The sequence below is a fragment of the Nelumbo nucifera genome, chromosome 6 (assembly GCF_055504915.1).
Source record: "Nelumbo nucifera cultivar China Antique chromosome 6, China Antique-T2T, whole genome shotgun sequence".
NCBI lineage: Eukaryota > Viridiplantae > Streptophyta > Magnoliopsida > Proteales > Nelumbonaceae > Nelumbo > Nelumbo nucifera.
This window is the reverse complement of record NC_142654.1, coordinates 18,428,926-18,447,171: the sequence shown is the minus strand read 5'-3', so window position 1 is coordinate 18,447,171 and position 18,246 is coordinate 18,428,926. Positions and strand designations below refer to the sequence as shown.

Here is an 18,246-nt window from a genome sequence, read left to right as displayed (position 1 = left end):
TTCAGTCCACCTCAACAAATCGTACAATTGGGGTAGGTGTCGGAATTGATGTCGATACATGGACGAGAAATGATGTTATTAGTGGGGGTATTTGAAATTTTGAGTTGTAGATCTGCAATGGAATTTAGAATTCTGAGGTGGAGTGCAATATAGTTTTTACATAAACATGAAAATGAATGATATTGCATCTGTCAATTTCAAATAACATAATAATAATTTTAATATTCTTATGAGAAATTCTTAATAAATAGGCTTAAATCTTATATTTCATTTTATTTTCATAAAATACTTTATATCTATCATATTTATTTTTATTTAATATAAAATATATAATCCACGGCCTGATGATTGGATCAAAAGGATTAATGTTCAACTAACCAAGTTGCAGGGTTATTAACATGCCAGCAATCCCTCATGAATAGGTCAAAATTGATGATATAAACACCCTATATAAGATGCAACTTGGGTGAGTTTGGGTTGAGCAATTATTGAATCAAGGTTCTAAATATTGATAATACCTATGTCTGATAATATCGACGGTCTATAACGTTGGGCACCTTATTTTTAGTTTTTTTTTTTTCAAACCTGTTCAAGGAGCCAATATAAAGCATATCTACCCGTTGAAATAGGTCAAACCCCAAAATAATGTTTCTAGTAGCACATTGGTGGGTCACCAAAACGATACAATACATATTGACTAAAACGGGTTGATCTTTCATTGAAATTTCAATGGACCCAATCCAATAACCCAGACATGCAATGTAAAATTTTCAAATCAAGTAACCTAGATATATCAATTTTGCAAGAGTTCTAATTGGGGCACATTCAATTTTGATAAAGAGGACACGTCTATTATAGGAAGGCAAGTGATACCCCTATGAGGACAGATAAATAGATAGATAGATACTTAGGTGGTGTTTGATAAATCTAAAATCTGAAATTTGAAAAGTTTAAAAGATATTGAAAGGGTTTGAAACCTGAAAAGAAACATAGTTGTTTTTGGACTTTTTAGAGGCTCTAAATAAAGAAGGTTGTTTGTTTTGGATCAAACCTTTAGCATATGAAATTCACTGATTTTACTATTTTACCCCTAAATTAGACTATTCAATTGCAGCGGCAAGAGAAGAAGAAGAAGAAGAAAAGAGAGAGAGAAGGTTGGAACTCACCGCCGCCAGTTCGTCGGAGGAGTTGCAGCAGCGAGAGTTGCAACGACGAGAAAATAAGAAGAAGAAGAAGAAATGATAGATAGACAAATAGATAGAAGGCCAGAACTCGTTGCTGCTAGTTTGTCGGAGGAGTTGCAATGGCGAGAGAAGAAGAAGAAAGGAGAGAGAGAGAGGAGGTCAGAACTCGGCGCCGCTAGTTCGTTGGAGGAGTTTGTAGCGACGAGAGTTGTAGTGGTGAGAGAAGAAGAAGAAGAAGAAGAAGAAGAAGAAGAAGAAAGGAGAGAGATTGAGAAAAGGGAGAGGGGGAGAGAAGGAGAGAGGCGAGAGAAAGGGATAGATAGAAGGCTAGGACTCGTTGCTGCTAGTTTGTCGGAGGAGTTGCAACGGCGAGAGAAGAAGAAGAAAAGAGAGAGAGAGAAGGTTTGAACTCGCCGCCGCTAGTTCGTCGGAGGAGTTGTAGCGACGAGAGTTGTAGTGGTGAGAGAAGAAGAAGAAGAAAGGAAAGAGATAGAGAAAGGGAGAGAGGGAGAGAAGGAGAGAAGGAGAGAAGGAGAGAACGAGAGAACGAGAGAAGGAGAGAGGCGAGAATTCAAGGGTATTTTGGACTTTCGGCCAGGTCTAAAACGCATCTGAACGCATTTTAGCGCTTGACCCATGTCTTATTATTTCAGATCTGATAATGATTTTTAGACCCAAATTCAAATACACTTTCAAACACCTCTACATTTGAAAAGCAACATTTTCAAACTTTCAAATGTTTAAAAAATATTATCAAATGCCACCTTAGCCTTGCAAGATAATCAATGTCTTAATTCATTGATTAGATTTAAATGCTAAAATATATAACCCGTTGTCGTTTATAAATATTGGCATCCCATGATATGTTGCCACAAAGAGGGTTTATTTTGTGGTTCATTTTTTGAACCATTATATATAAACATGGATTTTGTGGTTTATGCAAACATATGATTTCACTATTCACTTTTTATTGCACGGACATTTTCAAGTATCAACATTATGAAGGGAGCCGTATTAATGGTTGATCCACATCATGTAACTGACATATCATGCTTACATGAGCAAAATTATGTTATTTGCTTGATAAAGCTATAAAAAGTTGAATTAAATTTGCTGATTCTAGAACCATGATGGCATATGAACATACAAAACACAAATTACATTCATGAATTAGATGAAACACAAATAAACACCCTCTAAATTGTGAGGTTGATATAATTTATAAAAACGGACCAGAAAAGTCCATAGTGGGGGTTAAAAGACTAGGCCCCACTATTATAAACGCGAGAACCTTTGATTTGAAACATGCTTCTCCCTTTATTTTTTCGAAGGAGGGAGGGGGGACCATTATCCATTTGAACCTTACTAAATACTATGGTATACTTTGACCTAATCCCAATCAATAGAGGTCATTTAGTAGTACAACAGAGGTGTAAATCGAGTACCTGATTCGAAGATTTTACACTTGAATGTTGGGTTTTTGGGTTCGGTTCATATAAATTTTAACAAAATTCTGATTCAATTCACCCAAATTATATCCGTATTTAAACGGGAGGTGCAATTTTTTCAGGTTAAGGTTGGATTTTTGTCAAAATTCTAATGGGCCCAATTTGAAGCCTGAACCTGAACCTGAAGCAGTGTAACTCGGGCCAATCTGACTTGTATCCCTATTTTTAAACATATTGTTGAATTTGTCTTTTTATGTACATTTTTTTCCTAGGGTTTAAAAAACGAAAAAAAGAAAAAGCCCATGCACTTGCACGGCTCTTACATATGAAACATGAGTGAATTTATCCATAAACCATGGGGTTATGATCATTTAGCTATGTAAGCTAGTCTCAACAAACAATAACTATAACAACAACAAAAAGAAAAAGAGGGGGAAAACCATAACCAAATGAAGCATGGACTTGGCCATGAACCGATGATATCCTAAACCAACATTAGTAAAGAATGCAGTTGTTTAAAATTTGTCAAAAACAAAATAGCCAATAGTAATTAGTAGCAATTTAAATTCAAACCCAGTTTTGTTAAAAAATATTTAAAAATGGAATTATTTTTGTCTCCGGAGCTTTGTCAGGGTCAAATGGATGAACATGCGACATCATAAATTGTGTAATAAATAAATAATTAATTAATAAAAATTAAAAAATTAAAAAATCTGAACATATTTATAATATTATATATTCAACATGCTGAACAAAATTAAGCGTAATAAACATTGCCATCGACGATAAAATGGCTAAAAGTAAAGAAAATAAATTAATCATAAAAATCCATGACTTGTTGACTGACTATGGTTTAGGGATGAATCGAGCTTGAAAACATGACCAGGTTGCAAGCGAACCAGTTTGAAAGACAGCTTCAATCATCACAAGTTGAAAACATTGTTTATTTAGGGTGAATGAGCAAAGAACATATTACTATAATCATGGAGCTATGACCAATACAAAGTACTAAAAATCCATTTCAAAACTGAGTGAGGTTTGATAATCTCAATTGAGGTTCATCAATCAACAAACGTTCATTATCATCATGATGGTTGGCTACATGAATTATGTTTCAACTTTGTTTGTTTAGTGTCTCTCGTGTTCATTGTGAAATTTGTAAGCATCTAAATAATTTCCTACTGCTTCAACCCATGCCCTTTTTCGTTTTGCCCCTAATCCTTTAGGCCCCTTGCACCATATTGGTGCTATAGATGGTCTCCTTTGCATCAAACAATAGTTACTAATTGATTAAAAACAATTCATTTTCCCACTAATTGTTTCCATAATTAGAGAATGACCCTTAGTACTTTTCTTTTTTTTTTTTTTTGAAGTCTAATGACGCACACACACACAAAAAAAAAAGATTACATTTATTCCTCTACAACAAATTTAATGAAATCAGGAACCAATGATTAAGTCATGGAGCAGCCTTGCCTAAGAGCAAAGTGGGCAACCCATGGGCAGCCCTATGTTAAACAGTGTATGTATATATACATTTATTATAAATGAATAAAAGTACATTATTGTTTCATATTGATATTGGTATGTTTCTGTGAAATTACCCCTTAAACTGGATAGTTATGAAACTCGTATTAGTTTAGAATGTTTCCAGTTGTTGGGTAGACTTGAGGAGTTTATCCTGTTAAGGCTGACACTAATGCGCTACCAAAGAAGTTGGGACAACTTGTATTAGCTTTTAGGGCTAGACCCAAAAGAACATGCAATGTGTGTTTGGATGAAGCATTGAATCTGGACCATTTTCCAGGTATGCCTTGGACTTTGAAAATTGATGAGCAAAACTAAAAAGTTACACATAACCCGTAGACTTCATTATGGTATTACACTAGGTGTTGGATTGTGTCGTGTTTGATATGTCAATTAGTGAAATCCATTGAGGGTCAAAACTTGGGTATGTTGGGGTAGTCTGAGAATTCATCTGAGTGAGTGATCATAGTGATAGGATCGACCCATTTATCGAACAAAGTGAATGATAGGACTTACACTCTTTTTGATGGAAACATAAATTGTCGGTAATAGATTTCAATTGTTTTTGAGATTTGGTTTTGCAAAATATATTTATATGATATATATATATATTTATTAATGTTTTATGAAAAATATTTACAAACAGTTTTAATTCCCGGGATCTATCCGGACAAAGAATGTGACACTATACCATGCAGTCAGGGGAGAGGTCATTTCTTGTCAAGTAGTGTTGTGATTATTATGGGGCGAGAGGTCAAGTATAAGAAACCATTATAAGGTTGATTATCTGATGGACTTTATCTTACTTAAGTCCATTATCATTGGGTCTTCATATAATGGTTGAATTCAAAGACCATTTAAGTGTAAATATTGGGCCCATATTGAGCCCATAGTGATGTATTCAGGGGTTTACTGCGTTTAACAGTGAATTCGGCCAAACCATTTCACAGAGCCTGTGTCGAACCCATGTGGACTTATGTGAAGTCATTGTGGGGTCATACACCATACAAATTAGGCCTAAGTTGGCCATGTAACATCTTGGGTCATGAACCTTTGAAGCAAATGGGCTTAAGGCCCGTAATTAATAAGATTAAGTAAGTTATGGGTTTGGAAATGGGTATGGAGCACCTATCATCTTAAGAGGATAAGGCTTATCTCTTAATATAGTCCAGATCCAAATTAGATTTGAAAAATTTCCTATTTTGATTATGAGAAGTGCTCCATAAAGAAATAAAAGAAGAAGATGACGAACCAGACTAGAACATCTCTCTTTCTTGTTCTCTCTTTTTCTCTTTTGTCTTCCAAGAAACCCTATCACGACCTAGGCTTTCAAGGACCGATAGAGATCAGTTTTTTTCTGATTTTTGCAAGAAAAATTCAGAGGAATTTCAGGCTCACCTTCCCTAGTTTGATCCAAGCATTTGAGTTGCAGTTTTGTTGAAAGCTGCATTGCTGAATCAACTTCACCTATACACTGTGCCATCTTTAGTGGAGGCTGATTTGGGCATGAACTTTTACCTTGGGATCTGCGTTTGTGGTATCTGTATCAGGTATATATTTCCCTCTTTATTTAGTTTCAAATTTGGTACGATTCAATGCAAGACCAATCCTAAAAAATGTAGTTTTTAAAAACATAGGGAATTTGATTCCCAAAAGGAATAGGAAATTTTTGAAATTTTGCCCAACCATCTAACATAATTTGGCCATCCATATGATGGATCCTAACCCTTCCAACATACTATTACCAACAAGAGATGTAAATTGAGCTCTAATGAGAAAAAGGAAGAGATTAACCCTTTGAAGTGAGAGAATTCTCCAAGGAGGATTTGATCTGAAAGAAAGAGAATCAATGATATGATTGACATCCCCCTCAAGAATAACATAATCCATATCCATAGATTGGGCTACAACTAAAGCCTCAAGTCCGGCCTTAATTAGCTTTAGATTCCCTAGGGGATGAACAAAATACAATTAGAGCTCTTCAAATGATGAAATATCCAGCATGATTCTGAATGATAGTGCCAACAACGGTCTTCAATTGAATCAGCACTGTACCATGTACAGGGCTATTATAATAAGGTCCAATTGACAGTCTAACATGCAAGACCAAAGGGGGGAGTTTGAATTTTTCTGTTGTAATTTCCAAAAGAAATCACTGTTAAGATACTTTGCTTGAAGTATTTTGACCGAACGAGCATCTTCATGTTCAAGGAATCTCCATGTCAGCTTTAATAGCAGAGTTTTATTCATAATGGAATGATCTTTTTCCATTGTTTTAAAGAAATAGTTCCAAGATTTTAGGTAGAAAGGCTTCTTATTTTAAGACCTCCCCCACCAGAAATCTGGATGGCGAACAACATTCAAATCCTTAGTGAGGGATGAGGGGATACGAAAAGCGGCCATATGATGATACATACAAATGGCAAGGCCAAAAGAGTGGACTTAAAGTAGAGTATTGCGACTAGCATGAGAAAGAGTTACTGATTTCCGTCTCTTTAGGTTGTTCAACTTCGCTTTGTCAACGAGGAATTTTCCATGGTGACCATATACTTCTGTTGTTAGCATTGAGAAGTGGGCTGCTAAAGATAAGTATCGTGTTTTCTCATTTCTTGCACCCACCCCAGGTGCATCCATAATAACACTTTTAGTTTCTGTTAAAATACACTCAATGAAAAAGATACAAGACTTCTCAAACTCAATTACTTGGCCATACCAAGTGCAAAACTTTTGAAGAGTTGACTTGCAGTTGTAAAACTTTATTAATCTCCGTCGTACCAAAGAGAAGAAGATCATCTGCAAACATCAAATGATTTAAAACAATACCCTGGTTTCCTATTTTGATACCCTTAAGAAGCCCTTCATCAACATATTTGGATTAAAGGGCATCCTTGCCGTAACTCTCTATTGGGGGTGAAAGGTTTATTCGGAGTCCCGTTAATAAGAACTCTCATGGAGTAAGAAGCCATACAAGCCTCAAGCCTGAATGAATGTATAGAAACCCTCGAAAAAACTAAGGAGTTTTGCAAACAATGAATGAGGAAAGGCCACTCAACTCGAGATCAATTTTAAGCATAAAGTAGCTCGGACCTTTTATGCAATTATTCATATATTGAATCATTTCACAGGCAATCACCATGTTATCAAGGATTTGTCTGCCAGGGGTAAATGCATTTTGATAAGGGGAAATAAACCTTTGTGAAAGAGGTTTCAATCTATGATTTTGGCAATTAACTTGTAAGTGATGTTTGAAAGACCATACGGCCTAAAACCGGACGCACACTCCACTTAATTGATGAAATGGGAGAAGGATTCTCAAATAAATTGGAAATGAAACTAGTGAATTCGGTCCCCAACATAGTCCAGCTATTATGATAAAACAATGCATGTAGACCATTCGGATGGAGCCATGTTGAACAAGGTGTTTTTAACTTCTAACAAGTCCGGAGGCTTGGTCAATGCAGAATTCTTATCATCAGTAATAGTGGGACGTAAAAGTTGATCATCAAAATCAGCAAGGGGGCAATAAAATAAAGCAAATCACACCTTGACATCTGTTTCCAGAACAATTCTTCACGGTCGTAGCAAGCCTCAAGTTCCTTCTGAAGAAAATTGCCTTCACCAAAGGAACCCCTTCCAAAGTTTCAGTTACAAGAAACTCCAATTTTTATTTAATTTCCTTGATCTGATATTTGAAATGCAACTTCGAGTGGTACCATTTACTAACCTTGAGTTTACTTACTCTACACTTGTCAATGAAACCACCATTGTTTGATGGAATCAACCCCGATCATATTGGGCGTAGTTTCGCCTTCCAAGTTTGATGCAAGGTTTAAAGTATCAATACATATTGGCCAATTCAATACGTATCGTGCCAATGACTTGTCAATACGTCTCTCCAGAAGTTGTATTGGGTCAAACACTGGTTCAGAGGGTAGCGTGGGCCTTAAATCGATCCCTCTGAACTGGTTTCAGAAATAAATAAATAAACCTTTAAAAAAGTACCGATACAGGCCAATATGTATCGATACTTTGAACCTTGGTTTGGTGTGCCAAGTTCTTCGGTTCCCTCACCACCAGAGTTTGCGTGGTCTGTTAAAGAGGAGGAGGAGAACAAAGAAGATCATCACCACCATTAATTGGTTCGATAGGAGCTTGATGATCTGACTGGGTAGACGCTGCTCCTTTTTGAACCTAAGGGGCCCGTTTTTCCATTATAATTTGGCCACAGAGCAATGCTTGTAATTTTGTCTTAATACTTGACTCGGTGCACTCCTCAATAGACCTGTTCATGGGCCGGGACGGGCCGGGCTTTCACTTGTCACTAATGAAAATATATTAGGCCCGAGCCCGAAACCGGCCCGACCAACGGGCCTATAACTTGGGCCCGAGCCCGGCCCTGATAAAAAGCCCGAAACCCGAGCCCGAGCCCGAAGCCCGACCTAATTGAAAAAAAAAAAAAATTTCCTATTCAAATTAGAATTAAAAATTCAGACAGTATTTTTTTTCTATTTAAATGAACAATGGGCCTATAAGATGGTATTTTTCCTTTTCTTTTATATTTTAAAACACAAATTTACATTCTTAAATAAAAAAAATTATTCAAATGGACATAATCACCTAATTAATTTTAAGTTTAATATTAGGTCGGGTCGGGCCGGGCTATTTTGACAAAACCCGAGCCCGGCTTGAATTTATTGCGGGCCGGGCTTTTTGGCCCGAATTTAAGCCCGCAGGCCTATAAGCATGTTCAAGCCCGTCCAGGAGTCAGGCCGGGCCGGGCCGGCCCGTCGGGCCACCCGACCCATGAACAGGTCTACTCCTCAATGGAGATCTGAAGTCTATGCTTCACTTTGCAATTAGATATATATTTCATGGTGGATCCTTGTGCAGAACACATAGTATCTAGGCAATCTCATAAAGCATACGAACCTGAATGGTTTAACCACTCTTTTAGCTTATAAGGGACTTGCCTACCTAGGCATGTGCTTCAGTGATGTCAATAGAAACTTGAGCACAGGCATATTTACTCCATTTACGTGAAGGTTTATAGGGTTTACCCAACTTTGAAGCAATACGTTTAGCATTCAAATACTCCACTGGTAAACCCCATATTTGAATCCCCAAATCTGCATGATCGTAGACATAATCACTTGGGCACTTGTCAGCTTCACCGTTATGCAAAACCACAAGATCATCATCAAAAATCCAGGGCCCATGATCCACCACTTGGTCCTTTTCAAAGCTACTGAGAAAATTTTCCCTGAACATGTTTGTTGTAAAATCCAAGATTGCATTATTCATTATTCTCCAGCTTCGAAGCTTAGAGATAATTTCTTTCAACCCGATAAGACGTTGAAGATTAAGGAATGCCTCCAAGATTCATTTGGCAGAGCATCGTTGTCTCATGCTTCCACAATATTTTTACCTTTCGACAGGAGTCAATGTGATAGATCTCGTAAAATATCGTCCTCCACCATGAGTGATAAAATAGAAAACTCCACTACCAGGAAGAAACAAATGAAAGGGTAAAAAGGAATGGACGGGAGTGAGGCGTGAAAAGGAGAAGACAGATCTAGAGAAGCAAGGAACAGAGGTAATAAGAGAATAAAAAAAAACCTGCACAATATGGATCTTAATTTAATTGATTTGTTACTTAATTTAATGGATTAAATCAAATTATACTTCAAAATAATAAGCTTTATCTTACATTATAATGTTTTGAAGAATTAAGCTTTATTTTGAGGGTAGGAGTAATCACTTTTGAGATGCAAAAGAACACACGTATAAAAATGGAATGATGTAAAGTTGTTTATTGATATAATTGGACTCTTTGTTGGCTATATTAACTCTCAATGGATGGAGAAAAAGGCTATGCTTTGGTACGTACGGTTTTGTTGGTCAATTTTGGACAGGATTAAGGTCCCATTTGTGAATTTTGAATGGATTTGTTTCAAGTACATGAGAAGGGAGACCCAAACAATAAAAAGGCTTTGTTTAGCAACCTATGTTTAAAACTCCTTGCTTCCCATTTGCACACCATTTCACTGCATTCTCTCCATAAACCAGATGAGGCAGCGGGTAAGACATATATGGGCAGAGAGTTGGTAGCAATGTGGGCTCCCCAACCTTGAACACTAAAGAGTTAGGCAAGAGTTTCATTTTCTTTTTGTTTGGAAAATCTCGAAAACCCTAGATCATGTTCCTCTCCATCTCTTATCAAAGCTAGTTATTTGATGGAGCAGATGCTGACAACACATTCTATTGGCAAGTGCTTGGAGAAATGGAGAGGGCTCTACGTGTAATGATATGAAGAGTATGGGTGTTCAAATTCAGCCAAACCAAATAAGATAATTCGATTTAGTTACTTTGGTTTGAGAAAAAATCCAACAAAACTGAATTAACTAAAATAAATACCTATATTTATATTTTAATTATATATATATTAATGTTAACATTAATATATATATATATATTACTATTTATATTACTAATATATGTTTAATTGTAAATATTGATAGATAATTATTAATATAAAATAACATGCATTTATATTTTAGCTAATCGAATTAGCCAATTTAAAACTAAACTGAACCGACCGAATGAACATCCCTAATGGAGAGAGATGAAAAAAAAGAGTGCAAGTAAAACAATATGGAGGCATATGATAGGTGGTTCTAATCCTCTTTGGCCCAATGTTAGGTTGATAAAACAGAAGGAAAAAAAAAGGTAAATTAGAAAGACCCCTTATACCATGGGGTCAGTGACAATTACCTCATAAATTTTCATTTGCGACAAAGACCTCCTAAATTTTCACTTTGCAACAAAGACCCTTGGCTATAAGTTAGATGACCGAATGCATTAAATTACCAAATTACCCATTTAAAATTTTCTTATTTTATTTTTCTTGTCTCTTAGAAGTTAGACTCTAATTGGCCCAAAATACCTCCATTTTGTTTTCCAAATAAAACCAACTAAAATAACAAGAATCATTTTATTGACATAGAAAACATATGTTTATTTAAATTCTTGTTTCTTTTCATTGACATGAATGCCTCTCTTCATCATAAAATATAAAACCAAACAAAGCCTTAAATTTATATCTATTACAAAGAAACCTCAACCATTTCATCTAAATATTCAATATAGCTATAAAATTGCGGGGATCTATTAGAACAACCAAAAGGTTTTCAATATTATATTTAGAAAATTAATCGAATCATAAATCGTCCGAATAAATAAAATAGGGTAGTGTAGGGATTTAAATCATTTTAAACAGCTGAATGAGAATATTTTTGAAAATTAATTGACATAACTCTAAGGAGGGAGTATTTGTTGCAAAGCAAAAGTTCAAGGGGTCTTTATCACAATTGAAAGCATAGGGGGGGAGTATTTGTCATATACCCCATAGTATAGGGGGTCTTTGTAATTTACCAAAAAAGTGGAGCATTTTTAGATATATTGCATGCTATAGATTTTAGGTGTATAATATATTTAAAAGGGCAAATTTGGAATGTAAATTTTGATCATTGATGAAGGACGAAAAGAGGCAGTGTGATTGCGTGAAATTATCTAAGTGACACTATGATGGTCAACAGTCCTGCAATGTAACAACTCCCCTAATTTTTATTTTAAACACTCATTTTGTTTTATTTTATGTTATGAAATGTAAAGAGAATTTTTGATATATTGATTTCAAGTTAGAAAATGGTGAAAAGAACAACTGTTCTATTATTTGGGCAACATGTGGCATTTAGGGATGAGTAAATGTGTAGGTTTTGTTTAGAACTGGATGAAGCCTAAATTGAACCAATATTGAACTGAGTTTACTCAATTTGTTACTAAGTAAAGTTTGGTTCCAAATTGTTGCAACTGACCCCACACAAATCGATTTGAATTCAATTCGGTTCAGTTCATTTTTTAAGTCTAATCTGGTTCTATTTGATTCATTAAAGTGGCATAATCAAAATGTTGGTTTTAAACTGAACCAGACCAAATCGACCGAATGAGTACCTCTAATGAAGAAAGATGGAAAAAGAGTGCAAACAAAACAATATGGAGGCAAATGATATGTGGTTATAATCCTGGCCCAATGTTAGGTTGATAAAACAGAGTAAAAAAAAGGGTAAATTAGAAAGACCCCTCCTGTTTCAAAAGTAGGTTTTAGGTTCCAATTTCTGGACCGAACCGAACCATGATCGCCCAAAGGCAACGGCCCAACCCGGATTGGGATTTTGTATTTATAGACTATAATCAATTGTCAAAGAATATCTGAAACAAGATCAGGTTTCGTCTTGGTTGAGTTGTCCATAGTAAATTCTAATCCAACGGTTTTGACACGGTTCTAAAATCTTAATATATCCATTGTATCTCTTGCAAGCAAAAACTCTACTAGACACCCTGGATGTATTATAATTCAGCCGCACATTGGGAACATCTTCCCATGAATTTAACGGAGATATTCGCAATGTACATCTGGATTCTTTGTGTGCAGTTTTGCTTGCAGGAGACCCGGGCCTCTTTATAAAGGCATTAGGGTTGTGGGGTTTTATCTCCTTCACAAATCGCCATTTTTTCTCTAGGGTTTGTGGACTGAGAGAGAGGGAGAAGAGTAGCGGACAGTCTCTCCATCTTCATCAATGGCGCCAAAAGAGAGAAAGCCCAGGGTTTCGAGAAACCCAGATCTGATACGTGGTGTGGGCAAGTATTCGAGGTCGCAGATGTACCACAAGCGCGGTCTTTGGGCTATCAAGGCTAAGAATGGTGGCGCTTTCCCCCGGCACGATCCCAAACCGGCGGAAGCCAAACCGGTCGAGAAGCCGCCGAAGTTCTATCCCGCCGATGACGTTAAGAAGCCCTTGATCAACAAGCGCAAGCCAAAACCCACCAAGCTCAGGTTATTTCTCTGATTTCCATTTCCATATGTCTGTAATCTGTAATCGTTTTGTTTTTGCTTTTACTAAATCTGATTTCATTTTTTTTTCAAAATTTGATAAACTAAGGGCAAGTATTACTCCTGGGACGGTTTTGATTATCCTTGCCGGGAGATTTAAGGGGAAAAGAGTTGTTTTTCTGAAACAACTTCCATCTGGCCTACTGCTTGTTACTGGTGAGCAACTGCTGCTGCTTTATCTGGGCACTTATAATCACGTCTTGATCAAATTTTGTTTTAGACGACTTTGCTTTTTCTCTGAAATAAGATATGTGCTAGCACATCCGAAATGACATTTGTTTTTAGACTAGTTAGCTTGTTTAGCTAGAATGCTAGAATGAAGCCAGCTACTTTCAAAAGTCAATGATAGTAGTTGGCTGCATTTCTAAAATTACCCGTACTAATAGTAGTTGTTTGCATATGGATCTTAACTTACTATAATTACCCGTTGTATCATTGAAAGCTTTTTAACAATGTAGAGATTTGTTTTATTTCTTCAGAAACTAAATATTGAAATAGTTGTTGAGCAAGATTTTATATTTCCTTAAATTATCGAGCGTTCAGTATGAATATAGTATCTTTTTTTTCTGGCAATCATCACCTCAATGTAGATAGTCATAATTCACGCATCATAAGCAATTCCTAAATCAATTTTGGCCCTGAAACTCCAAATAAAAAGACCTTCAACAACTCATTGTATATTGACTTGTTTGTTCCATATTCATCACTTTGTCTTATCATCATTCTGTTTCATTCTACTGATGCGTTATTTATTCTTGGAAATTTGATGTTATGCCACCGACTGGTATTTCCTTTATTTTGTTAAGTTCAGAACTGTACAAAGCATTATATGCAAAGGATCAATTCATGCTTTTTTAGGCCCACCTGCTTCTGAATCACTATCTAGGTCTTATAGGTAGTAATCCAATCACTGGGGCAGGGCGATACATTGGAGTTTAGAACATTGATTTTTTACTTGTGAAATCCTGCTTATGATCCTGTTAGAGGCATCATTCTAACCATGCTTGTATATGCATGCACTTATTGCACACACAAATGCATTCGTATATACATAATGTATTATAGTAAACTGCTCTGGAGATGCCCTGAATTCCAAGAACAGATTAAATTTGACATTTTTTGCACTCTCTTGTAGACAAATACCTTCATGTCAGGTCCTTTTGTTGTCTTCGTTATCTAATTGAATCATAAAAGCCATGAAAGTGGGGAGTATTGGGTATTAATTGGTAGGCATTTAGAGGGTAATGATAACTGCCAGGCCCACCTGAGAAGCCTTGTGACTGATGAGTTGAACCAGTCCATCATCCTCTTCACATTGGAAATGGATATTAACTGACTGTTCTTATTGATCAGTTTTGGGTATTCAGCCTGCAATACTAACCTCGATCCATGAACCAATTTTTTGTCACAGTTCCTATGGAAAAATTTAAGGAAAAATAATTTATTGTAATTCAGGTAAAATTTGTTACACAATAAATTAAAATCATGGACATGTGTAGATTTGATTAGGGGCGGATTCCAGCCGAGCTGAGCCGAGCCAAATATCTGCCTATTTAAGCTCAGCACACTAATAAACTTTCAGGCTCGAGTTTGATTTGAGCTAGAGACTTGAGCTTGACTCAAATCAAAAGTTAGGAAGTTCGAGTTCAGCTGCCTCTGATTTCCGGGCTCCTTCAGCTTCTGAGGTGCCGACCCAAGGTCTCCCTCAGCTACCAAGGTGCCGAGCTGAGGTTTCTTTCAGCAGCTGAGGAGTCGAGCTGAGGTTACACCCTATGTACATATATACATATATATATATATATATATGTAAAAGCTTGATTAGGCTCGTGAGTCTCACGGGCTGAGCTTTACTAGGCTCGAGCTTGGCTTGATTAGCAAATGAGCCTAAGGCTTGAGTTCGGCTTGGAGCTTGGTTTAGACTGAGCTGAGCTGAGCTTTTCACAAGCCAAGCTTGAACAGCTTGTGAAAAGCTTAGCTTGTGGCCACCCTAGATTTGATATTAAAATCACACGATAAGGTGATGCTGGTTCCATTTTAGGAGTTCAATGTTATGGGGAAATGTCAATTATAAAAAAAACGTTATGGGGGAAATGTCTGACAAGGGGTGGCATGCTGATAAAAAACCTTTAGAAGGAGAGATAAGTGAAGTCTTCAAAAATGGAACTAGGGTGATAGAAAGTAAAAGAGAATAAATTTTGTGCAATTTATTAATAACTTCCCCTCAATTTTCTGTTTCTTTCACTGATAAAGAAAGCTTTCTGTTTTTTCCCTGTCAAACCAAATGCAGCCTTAGGGATAATGAAGTGATGAAACATTTATATAATGAATTAGACATTGTGGTAAGAGAATCCCATTGTCTCCTCCCCTTTATGGCAGTGTTTGGTACGGTAGAAGTGGCATTATTTGTACTTGAGTCTAGTCTTGGAAATTGGTGAAGTGGTCAGGTTTTTCACATATGGGTCACATTTTTATTGTTGTTTATGCATGTAAATGAAATGTGCCAGTGTTCCTTTGGGAAAGTCAATGCCTACATGGTGCTTATGTGGCATTGTTCCATTGGCAAACAACCACGGTACTAAGCATATATTATATAGCAAATAGACATATATTGCTTGCAGTGTGTTGATTTTATGTTCAATAAAACTTGTGTTTTGTCTTTAAGCTAAATTGGATTTGGTATTTTGGTTGCTGCAACTTTCTTATTTGAAAACATGTGGTTGAATTGCTCAGTGATTTAGGTGCGCCTAGGCGCACAAGCGAGGTGCATTTTGGGTATGCGTCTCGCCCAGTCCCAGATGCACCTCTTACAAAAGGCGCGTGCCTGGTGCCCCTTTTTAAAATTTTGCGTTTTTTTGCTTTTTTTGAATCTAACAGATGGGCCGGGGGCTTCACCCCCGAACTCCCAGCCACGCCCCTCGAGGCAAGCCCGAACAAGTCTATGTTAGGGTCTGAAATTCTTATTTCTCACAAAAAATAATGCCTTTTAAGAAGATATTTTATTGCAATGAATGGATAAACAACATCAGCAAATAGGGGGTTCTCTCTGCTTTGGTAAAATATCTTCATAAAAGGCAATGGAAGTTGTAAAATCATTATTTTTTATGTGAGAAATAAGAAGTTCAGATCCTACATAGACTTGTTCGGGTTTGCCTCGAGGGGCATCCTACAAAGGCTCATAGAATAAAAAATGCAATATGTTTTATATCACATTAACTACTTGAAGCAATGCAATTAAGGAAAAAAAGAGATTGTGGGTTTTACATGCTTGAAATTGCTTTATATGTTTGCTTTTATTTTTAAATTTTCATTTGAATACACTTTACATGTTATGTTTATCTATTTTAATTTTAGATAATAGGTCTTTTAAATAATTTATTTTAAAATTTAATTTTATATTTTTATTAACATTATGTTTAATATTTTTATTTTTTTTGCATTTTTTTAAAATTTTTTGGCATTTTATGACTTTTTTATTTTTAGCTTTTTTTTTGTAATTTTGCGCATTTCTTAAAATGGCGTGCACCTCTCCTTGCGCCTTGCGCCTCAGGCGCAAATTGGCCCTTGTGCTTTTTTTGCGCCTTGCGCTTTTAAAACACTGGTATTGCTCAACTATGGTGCCATATGATAATTGCTTAATAGGCTTAACTGAATTGTTTATTGGTTTGTCTTCTAGTGAATAATTAAATAGGATACAAGTTCCTTAACCGTTGAATGGTTGTTTTATCACTATTTTAATCAGTATGTGGCAAACCAACCGGCATCTTATCCAGCCATTTCAGCAGGCTACCAAATGATGAAATGAACTCCCAAGCTTCTTGTGTTGCTGAATGGTTTCCAGCTTTTTTGGAACCTTATTTTTTGCGGGTGGGATGCCTGTGGGAATTGTCTTGTAGATTTGCGTTGTTGGATTTGTGTATATGGTTCTAAATAGAAATGAATTGTTGTCAATTTCAATTTTGGTCATTCACGTTTGTTTGTCCTGTTGCAGGACCCTTCAAGGTTAACGGTGTTCCTCTAAGGCGAGTGAACCAATCTTATGTGATTGCAACTTCCACCAAGGTTGATATTTCTGGTGTAAATGTTGAGAAGTTCGATGACAAGTATTTTACAAAGGAAGCTGAAAAGAAGAAGAAGAAGGGAGAGGGCGAGTTCTTTGAAGCAGATAAGGAGGTCAGTTCCCACTTAATAGTTCTTGTGTGCCATTCTGAATGATTGGTTGTAGTCGTTGATTTTACTTACTTCCATCTCTTGTTTCCAAATCTAGGAAAAGAAGGCACTTCCGCAGGAGAAAAAAGATGACCAGAAGACAGTTGATGCCCCGTTGATAAAGGCTGTTGAAGCAGTCCCTGACTTGAAGGCGTACTTGGCTGCTAGGTTCTCTCTCAAGGCCGGCATGAAGCCCCATGAGCTTGTTTTCTAGAGGAAACTCCGGATATTTGTTCATTTTGGTCTGTCAGTAGTCAGAACTTTTGTTTTTCAGTTGTTACTGTTTGTAGTCACTTATTTTTTTATGTTTTAACAGTTTTAAGCTTGCAAGACGCATGATGTTAATTTTTGATGAGTGGACGAGATGAGTCGTGATTCTCATTGTGGCTATAGCTGTGGGAGTTAATTCAATCATTCTATTAATACCACCATCTTGTTTCTTGTCGAAAGTCAAAGCATCAAACGTGTTAGGTTAATTCCACCTCTGATGGTAATATGCAAATTTATCGAGTGCAGATGGTATGGTCATGTATCAAAAGTACTTCGTTATTGGGTCTGTTTTCAAGTGGCTGATGACTTAGAGGTCGAAGTGAATTTTTGTTGGATGAGGACTTGGTTGCTGAGTTGATTAGGCCGACCTAGGGGCAAATTAGGTGTCAAATTAATTGGACCGAGTTGGGCAGGGTAGATGCCGAACTGACTGGGCTGAGATAGGCAGGTTAGGTGACGAGTTGATTGGGCCGAGTTAGGCAGGTTAGGTGACGAGTTGACCAGAGTGTCGAGCTGCTTATTAGTAGCTGAGTTGCCTATTAATTGCCGAGTTGCTTATTAGTTGCCGAGCTGATCATAGTGCCGAGTGGTTGAACTGTCGATTTGGATAACAATTTTTGGTTATTTTTTGTTTTTTGTTTTTAAATTTTAAATGTTTTTT

At 36.5% G+C, this 18,246-nt stretch overlaps 1 protein-coding gene across 1 annotated transcript; it reads left to right on the top strand.

The window, feature by feature from the left end:
- The first annotated feature begins 12,704 nt into the window (after nt 1-12,704).
- LOC104591219 (large ribosomal subunit protein eL6) lies at nt 12,705-17,743 on the top strand. The gene is made up of 4 exons (XM_010250006.3): nt 12,705-13,052; nt 13,159-13,265; nt 17,098-17,279; nt 17,374-17,743. The coding sequence occupies exons 1-4, from the start codon at nt 12,796-12,798 to the stop codon at nt 17,527-17,529; spliced, it is 702 nt and encodes a 233-aa protein (XP_010248308.1). The 5' UTR covers nt 12,705-12,795; the 3' UTR covers nt 17,530-17,743.
- Nucleotides 17,744-18,246: the final 503 nt, after the last annotated feature.

Coding starts and splice junctions, on each gene's coding strand:
- LOC104591219 (XM_010250006.3), top strand. CDS start 12,796: ATGGCGCCAAAAGAGAGAAAGCCCAGGGTTTCGAGAAACCCAGATCTG. Junction 13,266..17,097: donor TGGCCTACTGCTTGTTACTG/GTGAGCAACTGC, acceptor GTCCTGTTGCAG/GACCCTTCAAGGTTAACGGT. Junction 17,280..17,373: donor TCTTTGAAGCAGATAAGGAG/GTCAGTTCCCAC, acceptor TTCCAAATCTAG/GAAAAGAAGGCACTTCCGCA.